The 17955-nt window shown below is 35.1% G+C and overlaps 2 protein-coding genes and 1 pseudogene across 3 annotated transcripts; all 3 read left to right on the forward strand.

The window, feature by feature from the left end:
* Positions 1-5267: 5267 nt before the first annotated feature.
* On the forward strand, positions 5268-8485 carry LOC148197549 (signal recognition particle 9 kDa protein). Its single transcript, XM_088091645.1, has 5 exons — positions 5268-5401; positions 6169-6305; positions 6560-6628; positions 7855-7948; positions 8173-8485. The coding sequence occupies exons 2-5, from the start codon at positions 6234-6236 to the stop codon at positions 8247-8249; spliced, it is 312 nt and encodes a 103-aa protein (XP_087947771.1). The 5' UTR covers positions 5268-5401; positions 6169-6233; the 3' UTR covers positions 8250-8485.
* Positions 8486-10238: 1753 nt separating this feature from the next.
* Positions 10239-11816, forward strand: LOC124827270 (protein LATERAL BRANCHING OXIDOREDUCTASE 1-like). 2 transcript variants are annotated; one of them, XM_088115003.1, is made up of 3 exons: positions 10239-10839; positions 10915-11245; positions 11321-11816. In XM_088115003.1, exons 1-3 carry the CDS (start codon positions 10370-10372, stop codon positions 11585-11587), a joined length of 1068 nt encoding a protein of 355 aa, XP_087971129.1. In that variant the 5' UTR covers positions 10239-10369; the 3' UTR covers positions 11588-11816. The 2 variants fall into 2 exon arrangements, with proteins under 2 accessions (XP_087971129.1, XP_047156249.1); XM_047300293.2 differs by having other exon boundaries at positions 10240-10839; positions 11330-11816.
* A 5242-nt stretch (positions 11817-17058) lies between these two features.
* On the forward strand, positions 17059-17955 carry LOC124827272 (CBL-interacting serine/threonine-protein kinase 5 pseudogene; annotated as a pseudogene).

Raw genomic sequence — 17955 nt, forward strand, 5'->3', positions numbered from 1 at the left:
GATTGTCACTAAAACTAAATTATTTCTAGGATCAAAATTTAAAATGAAAGACATGGGTGAAGCCAATGTGATTTTAGGTATTAGAATCATAAGGAAGGGAGATAGTATATTACTATCTCAAGAGCAATACATTGAGAAACTTCTTAAGAAGTTTGGGTTTTATGACTTAAAACCAGTGAGTACCCCTTATGATGCTAACTCTAAATTAATGAAAAATAGAGGAGAATCATTATCTCAGCCTCAGTATGCCCAGATAATTGGGAGCTTACTGCACTTGATGAACTTTTCTAGACCTGATATTGCTTATGCAGTAGGTAGACTAAGTAGGTACACTCAATTTCCAAATCAGGAACATTGGGATGCACTTGTTAGGCTTATGAGATACTTAAGAGGTTCAATGGATTATGCCATTGAATATAGTGGATTTCCCGCTGTACTAGAAGGGTACACTGATGCTAACTGGATCTCTGATTCAGATGAGACAAAATCCACTAGTGGTTATGTATTCACACTTGGGGGTGGTACGATTGCATGGAGCCAGACAAACAATTATTGCAAGATCAACAATGGAATCTGAGTTTGTCGCTCTTGAGATGGGTGGTAGTGAGGCTGAGTGGTTGAAAAACTTCTTAGCAAACATTCTACTAGGAATGAAACCAACCTCATATGTGTCAATACACTGTGATTGCCAATCGACAATAACTATAGCTAAAAACAAAAATTACAATGGAAAGAATAGACATATTCAATTGAGACACAATTTGGTGAAGCAGCTGCTAAAGAGTGGAACTACTTTTATTAACTATGTGAAGTCAGAACGGAATCTAGCATATCCTCTGACAAAACCCCTGGGAAGACAAATGATATTAGAAATATCGAGGGGAATGGACTTAAGCCACTTGCAAACAAACAAGTGATGGTAACCCAACCTTTGTGATTGGAGATCCCATGAATAAGGTTCATATGGGTAAAAACAAGTCACTTGTTAGTTCTGATAGCACTAAATTGATTTTAATCAATTATGTCCCTTCCTATGGTGTGTGTGAAAGTGCTAGAGACTGCATTATGAGAGGTTAAACTTTGTAGTTAAAATTCTATGTGGTGAAAGAATTTTAGCTTAAACAAAGTTTTTAATGACTTTTCATATCCCTTACGGGTGGTGTATGATTTGCAGCATACACTTGATGAAATCACCTATATGAGTGTCGAGTGGGGCCGCTTGTATGAGATCTTGGCATGATCTCTAGAGCACTCATGAATACCGGGCACGCGCATGGCCTATTAAGCGCAACACATCGATAACAGCAAGGATTGTGGGGGTGTATTGTGATTGATAAATCTCTAACACATGTCAAGTGTCTTTGGTTCATATAGCTTGCTATACCAACTACACTGTGTGTTAAGGACAGTGACTCTACACGCCTCAGGAAATACTATTTTGTCAGCTTTTCCAACAATCTACTTCAAAGTTTAGTTTTTCTTATTGTGTAGAAAATAATGAGGACAAATATGTTAATTATTAACATTTACCTGGAATTTTTTTCTTCTTTCTTCTCATTTCACTCGAAACAAATAAACATTTGTCTCTTTTTTGTTGTTGTACTTTTGGTCTCATTGTTAGAAATAAACACACGCCATTTTCTTATTTTTGTCTGTCTGATAGTCTATCAACAAAAACAAGCACAACATTAATGTTACTAACTTGAGTCCTTTTGATGGAGGAGTTTTCTATTTGGGAGGCAAAACAAGAATATGAGAAAGAGATAAGAATTCAAGCCAAAGGGACATATTAGGAAGAGCTTAACAGGAAAACAAGTTTAGAAGCTAAAGCAAGAACTTAGGGGAGCTATTTTAAAAATTAGGACTCTTCAAGTATACATTTGCTTTATTTTATGTACTTTAGAAGCTACTTCTCTAGTTTGCAATAAAGAATATTTTACATATAGGCATAAAAATAAGGCTATGTGCATGCATCCACTGGGTTAAGGCTATAAGCCTTACATGCGTAAAAAGGATTGGAAGCTCATGACCAATCCTTTTTGTAAAAACCTTGATCTTTATAGTGCATTTTCTTCTTGTGGTTGGAAGGACACTAGATGTAGGCTTGGCCGAACCAGTATAAAAACGCAGCGTTTGAATTTTCTGATCCTACTATCTTTTATTCATTCGATTAAGTTCTTTGTATATTCGATTAAGTTTCTGCTGCATTGCTAATCATTTACCTTGCGATTCAAGAAAAGTGTAAAGACATCACATTTTGCGAAAAAGATTTTAAAAGCTTTTGTTTTTACACTTCACCAATTCACCCCCTCTTGGTGTGAGAAAATTGAGCCATTCTATTTTAACAAGAGTGAATAGTTGTTGATCCTTAACGGGCAACAGGGAAGTCCACGATTTATTGGGGTGAGGCAGGGCACGAAAAAAATAGAGAAAGGAAGTTGGTGTAGACGTAAGGGCAAGGGCGGTGCAAACAACGATAAATGTCTAAATGTAAGCCCACCCGTTTAGATGAAGCTGGGTGGGAGCTAAGTTCAGCACGCGAAGAACGCCCATTTGAAATTTCGAAAAGGGGGGACGAACGCCTAAGTCAAAGAACAAGGTGGAATACACGTAGAAAAAATTGGTATTGTAACCTTCCCACCCATGGCATGCGCTCGTTCCTTTTGTGGATAACTAGTTTGATACTCTCAACATCCTTCGCATTGGCTAGTATATACACCCGACCAACAAGTTCCTCTAAGGATAAGCTAGTGCTAATGGAGGATGTATAAAGTCCTACCTCATGGGGGGCCAATCATACCTAGGAACGGTTGGAGGAGGAGCAGTGGTAACTCCATCCCACTCTCCGATCGCGTCAATTTCTATTTCCACTTCTCCTTCCTCCTCAGTTTCATTGGAGGAGCCAACGACCTCGGCGGAAGTATTTCCGGCAACTTCCCACGTCAATGGTTGATCTCCTCCTTCAACAAGCCCAGGATGGAAGACCCTACGGACGAAAACAACTCTGTCACATCATCAGCATACCCCCGACCTTCTTTACCGACGGACTCATCGAACGACCACGTGATAGATGACATAGTTACTTGAAAGAGATAGGTAGAAGGATCGACGGAGGAGAGAAGAGGGAAGGCGTGACAATGACAACAACCCCACCTCATATTTATAGCCGAAAAAAGTGGTTTCGAAGTTTTAATCTCAATTGTTCATCACACTCAAATCTAACGGCTAAGGATGATTGACCTTTCACATTCAACGAGCACGAATCCCATGGTTCCAAGTGTCCCATGATTAGTGGTCACTCGGTCGGTTGTAGAGGACAACCAACATAAGAGTAAATCATGTTTGAGAAACATATTTGACTGAGCGTCATTTTTTGCAAGTCAACCATCGATCAGTGCATATTAATTTCTTGGAGAGGCTTGGACGATCAAGAAATTGAGTAAACTAAGGAAGGAGCATCGAACCTCCATCCTTTAACTAAATTTTTGAATTTCACGGTCCTGAACAAAATTTTCACTTTTTGTTCCTCTTGAAATGTTTACTTTCCTCTTTGATATATGTTATTTACTAACATCTATTAACCAATAAATGGTTGGTTATGTCAAATACCGATTAGGATTAAAATGTTTTTTTTACTTAAATAAACTTTTAGTCTTCAATAAACTTTTAGATTTTTTTTGGTCCTTAACTAAAATAAGTTCATTGATTTGTGAGTCCTAAAAACAATATTATAGAAAATCAAAACTATATTCTTTTATTGAAAATAAAAAACAAAATCCAAAATTTTTATTGATGACCAAAAATATTTAAACAGATAAATTATATTTATTTTCTAAAAAGTATAATACTAAAACTATACTGTTAAATAAAAAAGTAAAATAATAATTTTGAAGCACAGTAAAAGCAATGCCTTTGTTAAACAAAGTAATAATACTAAAAACAATAAAATTACCTTTAGTAATATATTACAAGTTATAGATATATTATGTATACTTACCTAGAAGTAATATAACCGTCTTAATAAATAAACATACTTTATAATGATTTAACAATTAAATTATCAAATTGGAATATAATTTATTTCATCTCTCATGTAGAAAATGAGACAATATTTTTACATTTCATATTAATCTCCATTTAAGTAATCAGATTATAATTTGTCCGAACATTTCTTTTAATTGATCTTCGGTCTTCACTACATTTACTAATAGATGCATGAAGCTTTGATATTACTTCAATTAATCCTAAAACTTTATTACTTCTACAAATAGACACTTAAAATATTAATTTTGTCCTAATTAATCTTTAAAACTTGCCAAACTTTTTGTAAGCAACCTCTTTTTTTCCTAATAAGTTTAGGTTAAATCATTTACATCAAATCATTATTTAAATTTATAATAATTTTAATTGATCATGTGATAACGTTATTTTTAAATATATACCTGAAATTTTATTTTATTCTAGTTAATCCTTACAATTTATTTTATTTTATAAATAATTTTTAATAGAGATTATTTAAAATTAAGCATAATATAAACAATTGTATTATTAATAGTTACTTATCTGAATTAAAATAAATTCAAAATTTTGAAATAAAATTTAAATAGTTCTAATACTTCTATTAGTTTAGGACATGCAGATTCTTAATCTTATTCTTCAAAATTATAAACTGAAATTGTGAAAGATACCATTATAATAAATCAACAAATTCTGTTAACGTAAAATAATTTTGCATAAACTATTTAAACGTCTTATCAAATAAAAATATCTGTAAAAATCAAATGGGTCTTTTGATTGTTATTTTCTTTATTTCTAAATTCTTATTTTTTATTGTATTTTAATACATAAAAAACGAGTCATAGTAAGAAGAAGAAGAAAAATGAAAAAAACATTGAAATTTGATATAAGAAATTTATTTCAAATTTATTCAAAAAAACTGTTTATAAATATTGTTAAGTTTTTAGAATGAATTGAAATAAAAATAAAGATTTAAATTGCCTATTTATAAAAATAATAATGTTTAAGGATCTTGGAGTAAAACTAAAGTTACATGTATACGTTTACAAATGTGATAAGGTTTCATTCAGCATTAATTAATTAGAATTTAAAGTCCTTAATTGTAAAAAAAGAAAAAGGTAAACTTTTGGGGATACTTGTTTATTTTATTTTTCCTATTTGCAGAAGTTAAAATGCCTCTCTAAAACATAGACGAAACAAAAACTGGGTTTTTCATTTAAGCAGATCTAATACTAACCCAATTTTACTATTTAAAAGGCTTGTTTGCAGTGCCTACGAGCTCTCGGCTTTGGCACTATTGAGGCTCTTTCTGATTGAATATAAAACACGCAAGTGCTCCCATCGAAGGGTTTTCACTGTCTCATTTTGTTTCTCGTAGTTCGCGGTAAGCACTGAATCGATTTTCATTTTTCTGTTATGGATCAAAATTGACTCAAATTGATAATGTGTTTTACTTTTCATGGATCATTTGATTTCGATTGATTCTTAAATGGTTATTGCCACGTCGTTGTTGAATGAATGAGAGTGATGTTAGAAGGATTTTTCCATTTTGGTTTTGGTTGTCATGTACTGAGGATTTCATGACATTTTGTAATTGATAGTTGTAGGTCCCCACTTGTGTGGGTATTTACTCTATGCAATTAAGTGGGTTTTGTTTTTTTTAGCTAGTCACTTGTGTAGGCTTAAATGGCATGCAATGTGGCATTGGTGGGTTTTGGATCCCTGAAGTAACCTCGTACTTCTTGAATTGCTTCTCTTGTGCAGTTCCCTTCTTTTAATAGGGGAACTTGCACTGTTCTTTGCATAATTTACTAAGAAAGTAGGGTTGTAGTCAAATCGAGGATTGATAAGAATGAGATATTCCTTCAATATAAATCTAATTTGTTTTTTCTGACAAGTTTTTTATTTTATTATAAACGTGAGTTTCTTTTTGCCGGAGAATGTGGATTGGTTCATTCGGTTGATAATATTCGTGTGAAATTTCGGGAGGTGTGAGACTATGCATTTGAATTTGTTGTTTTTTTAGTTTTGTTGATATAATGAAATTTAATTGCTGACTATAGATCCTAATTTTTCATCATATGTACACTTTGTTATCAATTTAGTGACACTGGTTTTTTATATTTTCATTTTTTTCTCATTGACATGCAGGTGAACTTAGTTGATCAGAGCTTGACAATTGGCAGAAAATTGTTTCGAAGTCTCTGTCTGGTGCGATGGTTTACATTACCGAGTGGGACAAATTTGTGGAGCAATCCATTCAGTTGTTTCGTGCTGATCCTGATTCTGTAATTCTATACCTTCAACGTTTTCTCGTTTCTTAAAGTAACAGAAGCCTGACAAACTTCATTCAGACTTTTGTTTTATTTTACTGTTATAAAAGCCTTTAATTGGTATATTTGCTCTGTTTTCATATTCAGTTGTGCAATACTCAATTGATTTTTTATAATTCAGTTTCTTGATTGTCCAAGTTATCCAACTTGTCCTTCTTGTTCTATTAAAACGTACTGAAAATGAAATTTCTTCATTGTATTTGGAGCAGACACGGTATGTCATGAAGTACAGGCATTGTGATGGCAAGTTGGTACTTAAGGTCACTGATAACCGGCAGGTATAAGTTTGTTTTTCTAGAACAAAACAGATATATATTCAATGTATTTTAATTTTTAAATGCCAGTCTTTTGTGCATGTTTGAGATTGTAAATGTGGATTGACATGAAATCATAATCTGATTCTTCTATACAAAATGTGTTAATGGGTTTAAAGTGTTCAGCCAAGTTTATCTGCTGAGAGATAGAGTTAACTTGTTTCCTCAATCCAAAATTACATAACAGTTTATTAGTTAACTAGAGAGTTTGGCAATCTTGCAGTTCATGGTTGTCTATTTTTTCTGCCAACTTGATGAATGGCATGATCCAATTATTTTTTTTCCTCCCTAATGAGTTGTGTGCCATGCTGAATTGCTTCCATGGGTGAATTTACTTTGGATTGTTACTCCAAGGTTGTATCACCCATTTTGATCAAAATACCCTACTTGCCCTAATTGCTGCACGACCCTTTCCTAATACATGATCCCTCTCTCTGCCTTTGTTTGTTCCTCTCTTCCCTTGTAATTCTCCCTCTCTACTCTAACCTACTGGATCCTCTCTTTCCTCTTGTTTCGTGTTCTGTTCTCCTTCTAAAGTTACTGTAAATGTTAAAAAGGTGGAGGTGCTTGTAGAATAAATTACACTAATCAGTCGTAAGGTTATGTGAAATTACACAAGCACCTTCAGCTTATTAACATCTTCCTTATAGGGGTAGACGGTGTAATGCTTTCAAACAATTAGGGTGGTTACTGTAATGCATAAAGAATGTTAGTATAATGTTTTTTAAAACAAGCTTAAGATTAAAACAGAGAGGAAATATATTTTTGAGGGCTTGAAAGACCCCTCTAATCATCTTCTATTTATAATGATAGAAATCTGATATAATGGGAAGATGAAAGATCAAAAAAGTTTATTAGATACCTAGATACATAACTAGGTACAACATGAAGCAGTTCCCAACACACTACTCCCTACTTAGAGACTTAATAATGACTCTAACATTATAATTATTCTGACAAAGAAAATAATATACTAATAAAATTCTCATGATTGTTGGTGGTGAAAATTTAATTTAGCCGCGTATGAGCTCTCATTTTAATTAGCAGAACAAAATCTGTTATTCAATGATTTGTAATAATTATATTCCTAGCAATTAGCATCATTTTCCATTGTTTTATGATTGACTGCCTCTTACATTATTAGCCTCGTAATCTTAATTTCTAATTGTCAATTGTTGTACTTTTTACAGTGTCTAAAGTACAAGACAGACCAAGCACAGGAGGCTAAGAAGATGGAAAAACTGAACAATATGTTCTTTGCTTTGATGGCCCGTGGTCCTGATGGTATGTCTTACTCTAAGCTGTTAATGTGATGATGCTTTAACTAAAAAGACTTCTGTGCAACATTCGTGTTATCTATAAAAATGGTCAAAGACAGATTCTTTTGAGAATACGAAACCACTCAGTGCAATATTCCTTTATGGTTTACATTGATTGTGTTTTGGATATTCTTTCTTGTCTGGTGCTGAGATTTCTTTTTACATTCTCCATTACTTGTAATTCTGCAGTTGATCTATCAGAAGTCACTGGAAAAGAGCAAATGGATGCTCAACCAAGCAAGAAAGGAAGAGGAAGGAAGCAATAACTTGCTCTTTGCGAGACATGATGGTTTTGAGTCAAAGGACTTTCTAAGAATTTGAACAGTTATACTTTTCCCGATCTAATTATTACTTCTTCAGATTCTATGATGAAAGTGGTTGTATATTGAAGTTTTGAAGTCTGAATTTCTGATCTTTTGGAAGTCTTGAGTATTACAGAATTTAGTTATGCCACCAAGATTTACTGTGCATCGTTACCGTTATTGAATCCTTTTATATCCAATGGTGCAGCCAAACCACTCTGTCAGCAGTTCATCATCAAACTAGAATTTCCTTACTAACTTAGCAATTACAAAATATTGTTGTGTGCTTCTATCTAAACGAGATTGGTGGCCAAATTGTTGAAGCTACAACAGGCTAAGGCCAACTTGCAGGATTCATAGTTCATAGTCATTGGGAGTGAATATTGGATGCCATCCCCCAAGGAGTATGGAATTTTAGATCCCATTGATTACACGTTATTGGTATGGTATGGGATTGACTGCTGCTTCCAACACCTTTTTTTTTTCCTGCACCGTTATAAAACTATAAATTCCATTTTACCCTTATTCATTCATTCTTTGACCACCACAAACCCTTGACGGTTTTATTCAATCATTGTTCAAGAGATCATTCTAATGTGACTTTGCAACGTAAACCTTTTACGCGTTACTTATTTTTCCGTATGAAATTAGTTCACCTCTTCTATGTTAGTGTATCATATGGGAGCACCTATGCTTTGTCTCATGTAAACTAAAATTAGATAGTGAGGTATTGTTTGTTAGAGGTAACACTTGTGTTTTTTAAAATTTGTTATGTGTTAAACCATCGTCTTATGAAGTGTAATCATGTTTTCACGGAGACATACTTTGTAAATTGTTTCTTCTAGCAATTTTTCAACGCTTTTTCAACTTCAATAGGTGGAGTCATCTTCAGCTGAAGCCATGCCGTAAGACATTGGTCCAATGCCAAATGTCATTGACAAAAGAAAAGTTGACTTTAAATACGTGTCCTTCTATCACAATCGAAAGCTCTGAACAAACCGAAAACTCAAAGGGTAACTCTCTAACTATGACTAAAATGAATTGTTCGCTTTAAAATATACTACATTTTCAAAATTCTATCAGATACAGAAGAAAAACCTTGCACCATGCTACCCTCTCTCTTCTCCATCGATAGTAATCACATGTATACAATGTTTCTTTCTTACTAAGACAGTCTTTCGCTAGTTGTCCTACTTTCTAACACACAAAACACTTCCTCTTTGAAGAAAGTTGAAAACAATCTTTCATTTTGAAGAAAGTTGAAAACAATCTTACTCTCCACGGTTATCATCACTCCCAAATTTCTTTATCATCATTGTTTTCATCACTAAGGTTGAGAACTTTCTCCAACTTCATAAAACACGGCGTCCTCTAATATAACTTTTGTATAGATAAATTGGATCTATATTTGTCATCCGGTGAAAGGGTTATATCCATATGAAGGTGCATGGACATGAATCTCGTTAAAGAATGGTATTAAAATTAAGAAAATAATTGATAATATAAAATTACAATTGCTCGAATAGGGCTAAAGCGTGTATATAAACCAAAAAATTTAAATACTACAAGTGCAAGTATTATCAAAATTTGTTTTAATTCCGTTCTCAACGTATACTTTTCTTTTGTTTCTTCTCACGTTAGACCATGACAATGCACACGCACGAGTCCAGATTCAATGTATGTGCGCGGAGACTATAATAAACTTTGATACACTCTCCCCGCAACCACCACATATATTTTCTAACATCACGTAAACATCAATGATTTTTGTAGCATCCATTTTCCCAGAAAGAGATTGTGACGTAGGTGTTCAAAATTCTTCAGTATATTACGTAAAATCTTCCCTCTCTATCATTGATTATTGATCAGAGTTGTAATAATCTCATTGGTTCAATGCTTTCCGTGAATATTATTGTAAAGTTTTGTGCGCATAAATATATATCACAAAATAATCACTGTTCATTGGAAAAAGGGATAATGGTATTAGGTAGTGAAATTGAAACAAAACAAGTGAACAAGTTCACGTATATTAGTAGAGTCTGCGTTCTGGCAAAGTACTCAATCATTGTTGATCAGCAACAGCCATGGGAGAGGTTGACACTGCTTTCATCCAAGACCCAGAACACAGGCCAAAGCTCTCCTCCATCCAAGTCGAAGGAATTCCCATAATTGATCTCTCTCCAATCACCAACCAAACAGTTTCAGATCTATCTTCCATTGAAAGCTTAGTGAAGGAGACAGGGAGTGCATGCAAAGAGTGGGGCTTCTTCCAAGTAATCAACCATGGGGTCTCCCTGACTCTAAGGCAAAGGCTTGAAAATGCTTCAAGGATGTTCTTTGCTCAAACTCTGGAAGAGAAGAAGAAGGTTAGCAGAGATGAGATTTCACTAATCGGTTACTATGACACAGAACTCACCAAAAACGTCAGGGACTGGAAAGAAGTGTTTGATTTTCTAGCCAAAGACCCCACTTCCATTCCTGCATCTTCTGATGAACACGATGATCGACTCATTCAATGGACTAATGCATCCCCCGATTACCCTTCAAACTTTAGGTAATTCATCTTCACTCTGTAATCAATAACTATACACTGTCAACTAGAGATGAACAATTAGTTAAAGATGAGCAGGGATTTAATAGAAGAGTATATTGAAGAGATGGAAAAGTTGTCCTTTAAGTTGATGGAGCTGATAGCTCTGAGCTTAGGCCTTGAGGCAAAGAGGTTTGAAGAGTTTTTCACGAAAGATCAAACCAGCTTTATTCGTTTCAACCACTATCCTCCATGCCCTTATCCTCACCTAGCCCTTGGTGTTGGTCGACACAAGGATGGTGGAGCCTTAACCATTCTTGCACAAGATGAGGTTGGAGGACTTGAAGTCAAACGCAAAGCAGATCAAGAATGGGTTCCAGTCAAACCTACAGCAGATGCTTACATAATCAATGTTGGTGATATTATTCAGGTGGGTTGCTCAAACTATATGATCCAGGATTGATTAGAAGGTGATAGTTGTTGTATTTGAGAATTAAGTGGGTAGTTAATGCAGGTTTGGAGCAATGATTTGTATGAGAGTGTGGAACACAGAGTGATGGTTAACTCTGAGAAAGAAAGGTTTTCCATTCCATTTTTCTTCAACCCTGCACAGGACACAGAAGTGAAGCCTTTGGAGGAGATGACAAATGAGGAGAACCCTTCCAAATATAGGGCATACAAATGGGGCAAGTTCCTTGTTCACAGAAAGGGAAGCAATTTCAAGAAACAAAATCAAGACAACATTCAGATTTATCATTATAAGATAGCTTAAAGGATAACAGATTAGCATGGCCTTTTAGCTTATAGTCATACAATAATGTTTCTCATATGCTTGTGGGGCTAATTATATTTCTTGCTAAATTTGACTTAGTGTGCATTGTGTACCAGAGTTGAAGCACAGAAAATAAGAAATAAATTAATATTGTCTGCCAAAATACTTTTAATATGTTTTTCTATTTTTCTCTCAAATTTCGAATTATCTTTCAATCCTTTTCTCTCTATTGTGTTTTTAGTTCTTTATTTACATATAATTAATTTTTAAAGTTTAATTCGCAAAATCAATAACATACAATATAAATTGAGATTTGGATTGATCGTTTAATGTTTTGAGTTTATTTTTCTTCTCTCTAATTTTAGAATTGCACTTTATGATTGTAGCATTCATTGACTGCATATTCACATTTTTATTGGATGGTTAGAATATGGATAGATCCAAAGCAACGTGCACAATTGGATTGGAGCAAATGCCTGAATATCATGAATGGAAGATCAAGTAATGTATTATTGGACTATGACATGAATGCAAATATTTCAGGTACGTGGAATCGGTTCACCCTCCAACACGTGCACAAGAATCGATTCCAACAAAGGCTTTCAAACGATTCTAGAAGCTAAAAAATTGATTTCAACATTTTTAAAATACAATTGAAATCGAGAAAATAAAAATTCGAATCCACTCTTTTCTAAAATCAACCAGAATTCCAAAAAATATACAACAGCACAAAATCAATGGTCTCTTTCACTAAGGGTGTTTGAGTCGTATATCAAAAATCTATTCCTCCAAATCTCGTGGACATGCGTGGAATACTTGAGTATTATCTCTCACAAATGGACACCCACAAATTATTGCATATCCATTTAAATAAACATCTTAGTTAATAAAAAATTAATTATTTCACGTATGCATTAATAGTATCATCTATAAAAACAAATACAACTTGATCGATGTTGTGAATTTTTAACAAAATATAATAGTTATGTGTATTGTTCATTATTATTCAAGATTTCCAAAATCAAATTTTAAATACTTATGTTAGTTAAAAATTGGCATAACATAATAAATAATAGTTTCTTAATGAACTATGTTTCAAATTGACAAAATGGGTAGGCTAAAAATTGGCATAATATGTTGATGAGAAAAGAAACATAATAAATCATAGTTTCTATATTGATTCCTTTTCAAATTGACATAAAGTAAATGAAATGATTAAGAACACGTTATTTTTGAGGATAACTTGGAGTTTTAAAAAATGTTCCTATTGACAAAAGTAGTTTATTAATATATTTAATTTTGTATTTCTTGAAGTAGTATATAAAAAGTAACTTGTTAATTTCCTAGAAAAAGAGGTGCAAAGAGTTGTTTTAGCCTAATAATAGGTTATACTTAGGCTTACTAGGCCTAAAAGGAGCAAATGTTAGCCAAGAGAAGACAAGGAATCAAATAGTCCAACAAAGGCCCATTCAATGTTCAACCAAAGAGAAGGGAAGGCGAGATCAGTGTGAGCCAAATATGGAAAGCATAAAGATGATACACTCTTAGGTAAATTTCACTATGAACAAAAATTTCAAATTGCATTCCATCAATTTCATTTAGGATGCACATATATCTCATTTACAACTAAACTATAAAAGAAAACTTAAATATACCATTCTCAAATTTGGATTGTAAAAAAAAAAAAAAATTTACAACGTGAATAAAAAATAAAATTATATGATCCTAATATTTTATAATTATGACTCCTAATATTCTATAAGTTTGCATCTTAATTAACTCCGCACCAAACTCTCCATATTAAAATGCAGACTTAAGTGAGTATATATTAATTATACTAGGCTTCACGTTTGCATCGTTATTGGTAGTCTCCACATCGCTCGTGCTTTCGTTCGTCAATCATTCCTCCACCCTAGTCAAGTTCGTCATGTGTCCCATGATGTTTTCCTTCTTTTATGCCTCCCTCCTTGTTGGTGCTAGGCTCCCTCTCGACACTCTTTTCCATACAATTATGCATTCCTTTGTACCTACATTCTGGGTTAGATATTTAAATATTATTTATTTTTAAATTTAATTAATATTATTTATTTTTAAACTTTAGATGGTTTTTAATTTTAAAATGTATTTTATTTAGTAATTTAGATTATGGTGTGTGAGACCCTAAATAATTAGCAGTAATAAATCTCTGTCACATCAAATTAATTTACGTCACATCAATGCTTATTCCCTTTGGAAACTCACTCCCTAATGGGATACGTCACGCTTCTGTGCACTGGAAAACCGTACCACATCATTTCTCTGAAACATTAAAAACTCACTTTGCACCACATGCACATACGCCACCTGTCGCGGGAGAAGCTTCCAGTTCAGAATTTAGTGTGCAGGTGTCAGCTTGGGACACGTTCGTTCGAACGAACGTGAGTTTAACAAAACTGGATTTTTGAAAATCTGTCTCTCACCTACACGCACTCATCTTCTACCTCTGAACTCAACCCTTCATTTTCTCCACCTTCTCTCTAAAACTTCCAACTTCTCTCTACTGTAATTCTCACGTCTCTTCTCCGATCAACTTGCAGCACCGTAGGAACGTTCACCCAACTACAAGCTACCAACTGGACCGAACAGTTTCAAAGACTGAAACTGGTAAGTCTCCTTCAGAAGCTTGTCCTTAGGTTTCTGGAAAAACTAGGGTTGTAGTTGCATGCAAGTAGGTAGTCTAAGTGTTCTGTTTTCTGTGGTTAGATTTGTTTTGGAGGAGTCAAGAACATAAGCGTAGTTGGACGAAGCTACTTTTGCATCTAGGACAAGTTTGGTTGTCAATCCGGGTAAGGGAAGCTTATATGTTTAATTTATACTTGCATGTTGTATGATCTGATGTGAATGTATGAAAAGTATGATGTTGAAGCTGTTATGAACGAACCTGTTGTACTGGATGATTATGATTTTGTTTTGGGGTGTAATGCATGTTGATTTTGATGCGTATGAAGGATGAATGAGCAGTATATAGTTGGATTTGATGAGGTGAATTAATGTTATAAAGTATGAAAATTAATGTGGATATGAATTTATAGAGTTTGAATCGTATAAAAAATGTTAAAGTTAAGACATTTGAAAATCTGGATATGATAAATTACGTTCGTCATCGTACGGTCTTATACCGTTCGGTTTCCCTGAAAAAGACTTAGAGTAGAATTCTTTCATTTGGGAAGAATTCGGTTTGAGAACGAGCGTCCTCATTTGAAATACTATGTTTGAGCGTTCGGTTCAGCATAGAGTTGGCGTACGCCTTAAATTAAATAACATTGAATTAAGTAACGTTCGGTCTTATGCCGAAGCGTTCGTTCTATATAGCGCTCGGTCTTGTACCGAAGCGTTCGTCCTAAATAGCGCTCGGTCTTAAACCAAGCGTTCGTCATGATTGGTGCTCGGTCATCTACCGAGCGTTCGCATTAATGAAGTGTTCGGTCTTAAACCGAACGCTCGTCCTTATCTTTGATTTCTTAATGAACGTAAATAGCGTTCGTCCAAATATTACAATATTCATCCTCTCACGTTCGTACAAATATTGGCATCGGTTCTGTATATACAAAATTTTACAAAGAAAAGTTCTAAGTGTTATTGACTATCCTTGGTATATTGAATCTGGTCCAAGATATTCTTCTTTATTACGAAAATTTACCAAGTACCATTATACCCTCAATAGAGTCAGTTCCTTCAACTGATCAAACAGAGAGTCACGTCCGTCTATCCAGTACTTTATTTGGACGTTCGTCCTAATTCTTCAAAGGACTGAACGTTCGTCCTTGAGTGCTCTTAAAGTTAAAGATGAGAATGATGTTAAATTATAAGGAATTATAGTGCGAACACTATATTAAGGGATTTTATGAGTATGGATTTTGGACGGGCGTTCCAAGGAGGAACGTCTCAGATATGTTAAATGTTAAATTGGTAAAGTATGACCGTGGATAAGTTAAGACTCGATGTCCATCCTGATGTTCCGTGATGCTCATCTTCATGTAGAGGAGGGTAGTCATGTGTGGGAACGGCAGGAGGTCCTTAGTCCATAAGTTAACGTGGGCGACGTAAGAACGGACTAACCTTGAGTGGCAGCTGTGAGATTAGATCAGTTACTACACCACTCGGGTGCAAGGACGCTTGTAACTACATGGTTCATACAGTCCGGACGGTCTGTCTTATATATATATATATATATATATATATATATATATATATATATATATATATATATATATATATATATATTTCTATGTTGTTCTATGTTAAGTTACATGTTGTATGTGTGAATGGAAATGTTAAATGTATGTGTTAATTGTATGAATTAAATATTATAAGCTTACCCTTTCGTTTTTCCTTGTGTTGTCATACTGTCTATGTACGTTCTTCCTGTCTTGCAATGATCATCCATGTGGATGTGACCAGAAGGCGAGGCTACACTGGAGGACGTTATTGAGGAAGAGAACTTGGTTGAAGTGGAAGTGAAAGCGGAGCAGTAGGACGTCCGTCTTTCTTTTTGCTTAGAACGCTCATAGATGTTTAGTTTGTAAACGTTAGCTTATATTGACGTTTGGTTATTAATTTTGTAAAACCGTTCGTCCAAATTCCTTGTATATGCGCACTTAAGCCGTTCGTTTTAGACTCCCACTGTATACGTTTTATGAGCGTTGCTTTTGTATTGAAGCCGTTCGGCTCTGGAACTTCAATTATGAATAGAAAGACTGTATATTTTGCTGTTAATTGTAATTAATTCTGATTTATGGTAATTACTGTATTTTGGGATGTTACATGGTGTAAGAATTTAGAAATATTCACTTCATTCAAAAGTGTTGTCAGCCTTTTGTTAACTTATTATAAATATTTGGTTAAACCACTTCGGAAGTCCCTATTTATCTGAGTTTTTTTCAGTTGGATCTCCGTTTTATTAGAATCCCCAATTTAATCATAAAAGATGCTAATTTGAGTCAATTAGATCCCTGCTGTTAAATTGGTTTAACGGGGTTAAGTTTTTTATGAAGTGGGAGCTTGACGTGACAAGTTTTTTAAACATGGCATTCATAGAGCTCTACGTGGAATTTACAAACATTTTAACATTTTGATTAAAATATTTTAAACAAAGTCATCTTCCATTACAGTCAAGCACCACCTAAAACCATCATAGAGAACCCAATCGCGCCTCAAAACCACCATCATCTTCCTCGTGCACCATCAACCTGCAATCAAGTAACCACAAAATCAAAATCGTGACTCCGTCATGTTCGCTTTAATTCATCTCCTTCCATCCAGCATCGCGAGGGCAAATCGCCACCATGGCCAACGTAACCAGCGCTCAAGCTCTTCGCGCTGCAACCGAACTCATCATGATCTATTTTCTTCTCCATTAAACCATTTGAAACCTGTAAAGAGAAAACAAAATCACAAATTTGAAAACCCCCAAAATTAGCCACGAACCCTAAATCGCGCTGGACACAAAACGCGTCACCCACCGTGATTTAAAGCCGAAGAACCTGCTCCTTGATGAGAACGAAGACCTGAAAGTGTCAGACTTCGGCTTGTCTGCGCTACCTGACCAACGCAGATCTGACGGGATGCTCGTGACGCCGTGCGGCACGCCGGCCTATGTGGCACCGGAGGTTCTGAAAAAGAAGGGCAATGATGGGTCGAAGGCTGATATATGGTCGTGTGGGGTGATCCTCTTCGCGCTTCTTTCTGGGTATTTGCCCTTTCAGTGTGAGAATGTGATGAGGATTTACAGTAAGTCTTTCAAAGCTGATTATGCATTCCCGGAATGGATTTCACCCGAGGCGAGACGCTTGATCTCTAATTTGATGGTTGTAGACCCAGAGAAGAGGTATTACATTCCTGACATCATGAAGGATCCTTGGTTCCAAGTTGGGTTCGTGCGCCCCATTGCGTTTTCCATGAAGGAGACAGTTGTGGAGGATAACATCGACTTCAACGGGGACAATGTCGGTGGCAGTGGAAACGTCAGCAACAATGAAGATGGTAACATCAGCAACAACCATTCTGGAGAACTGGTCGGGTCCAAGCCGGCTCGTCCGTCTTACAATGCTTTCGAGATAATATCCTCGTTGTCACACGGGTTTGATCTGAGTAATTTGTTCGAGACGAGGAAGCGGTTGCCATCGATGTTCATATCGAAGCACTCAGCGTCGTCGGTGATGGCGAAGTTGGAGGCGGTTGCGAAGAACCTAAACTTTAGGGTGACAGGGAAGAAGCAGTTCACGGTAAGAATGCAGGGAGCGACGGAAGGGAGGAAGGGGAAGCTGGGGATGACAATGGAGGTGTTCGAGGTGCGCGACGGTGGTGGAGTTTTCGAAACCAATTTTTAA

This window comes from Vigna umbellata, chromosome 5 (genome assembly GCF_029865625.1).
Source record: "Vigna umbellata cultivar VRB3 chromosome 5, Vumbellata_1.0, whole genome shotgun sequence".
Classification (NCBI taxonomy): Eukaryota; Viridiplantae; Streptophyta; class Magnoliopsida; order Fabales; family Fabaceae; genus Vigna; species Vigna umbellata.

Bases quoted from the DNA above. Each gene is read 5' to 3' on its own strand.
- LOC148197549 (XM_088091645.1), top strand. From the start codon at position 6,234: ATGGTTTACATTACCGAGTGGGACAAATTTGTGGAGCAATCCATTCAG. The intron at 6,306-6,559 runs GTAATTCTATAC...TATTTGGAGCAG, and splicing joins TTCGTGCTGATCCTGATTCT to ACACGGTATGTCATGAAGTA. The intron at 7,949-8,172 runs GTATGTCTTACT...GTAATTCTGCAG, and splicing joins GATGGCCCGTGGTCCTGATG to TTGATCTATCAGAAGTCACT.
- LOC124827270 (XM_088115003.1), top strand. From the start codon at position 10,370: ATGGGAGAGGTTGACACTGCTTTCATCCAAGACCCAGAACACAGGCCA. The intron at 10,840-10,914 runs GTAATTCATCTT...AAAGATGAGCAG, and splicing joins GATTACCCTTCAAACTTTAG to GGATTTAATAGAAGAGTATA. The intron at 11,246-11,320 runs GTGGGTTGCTCA...TTAAGTGGGTAG, and splicing joins ATGTTGGTGATATTATTCAG to TTAATGCAGGTTTGGAGCAA.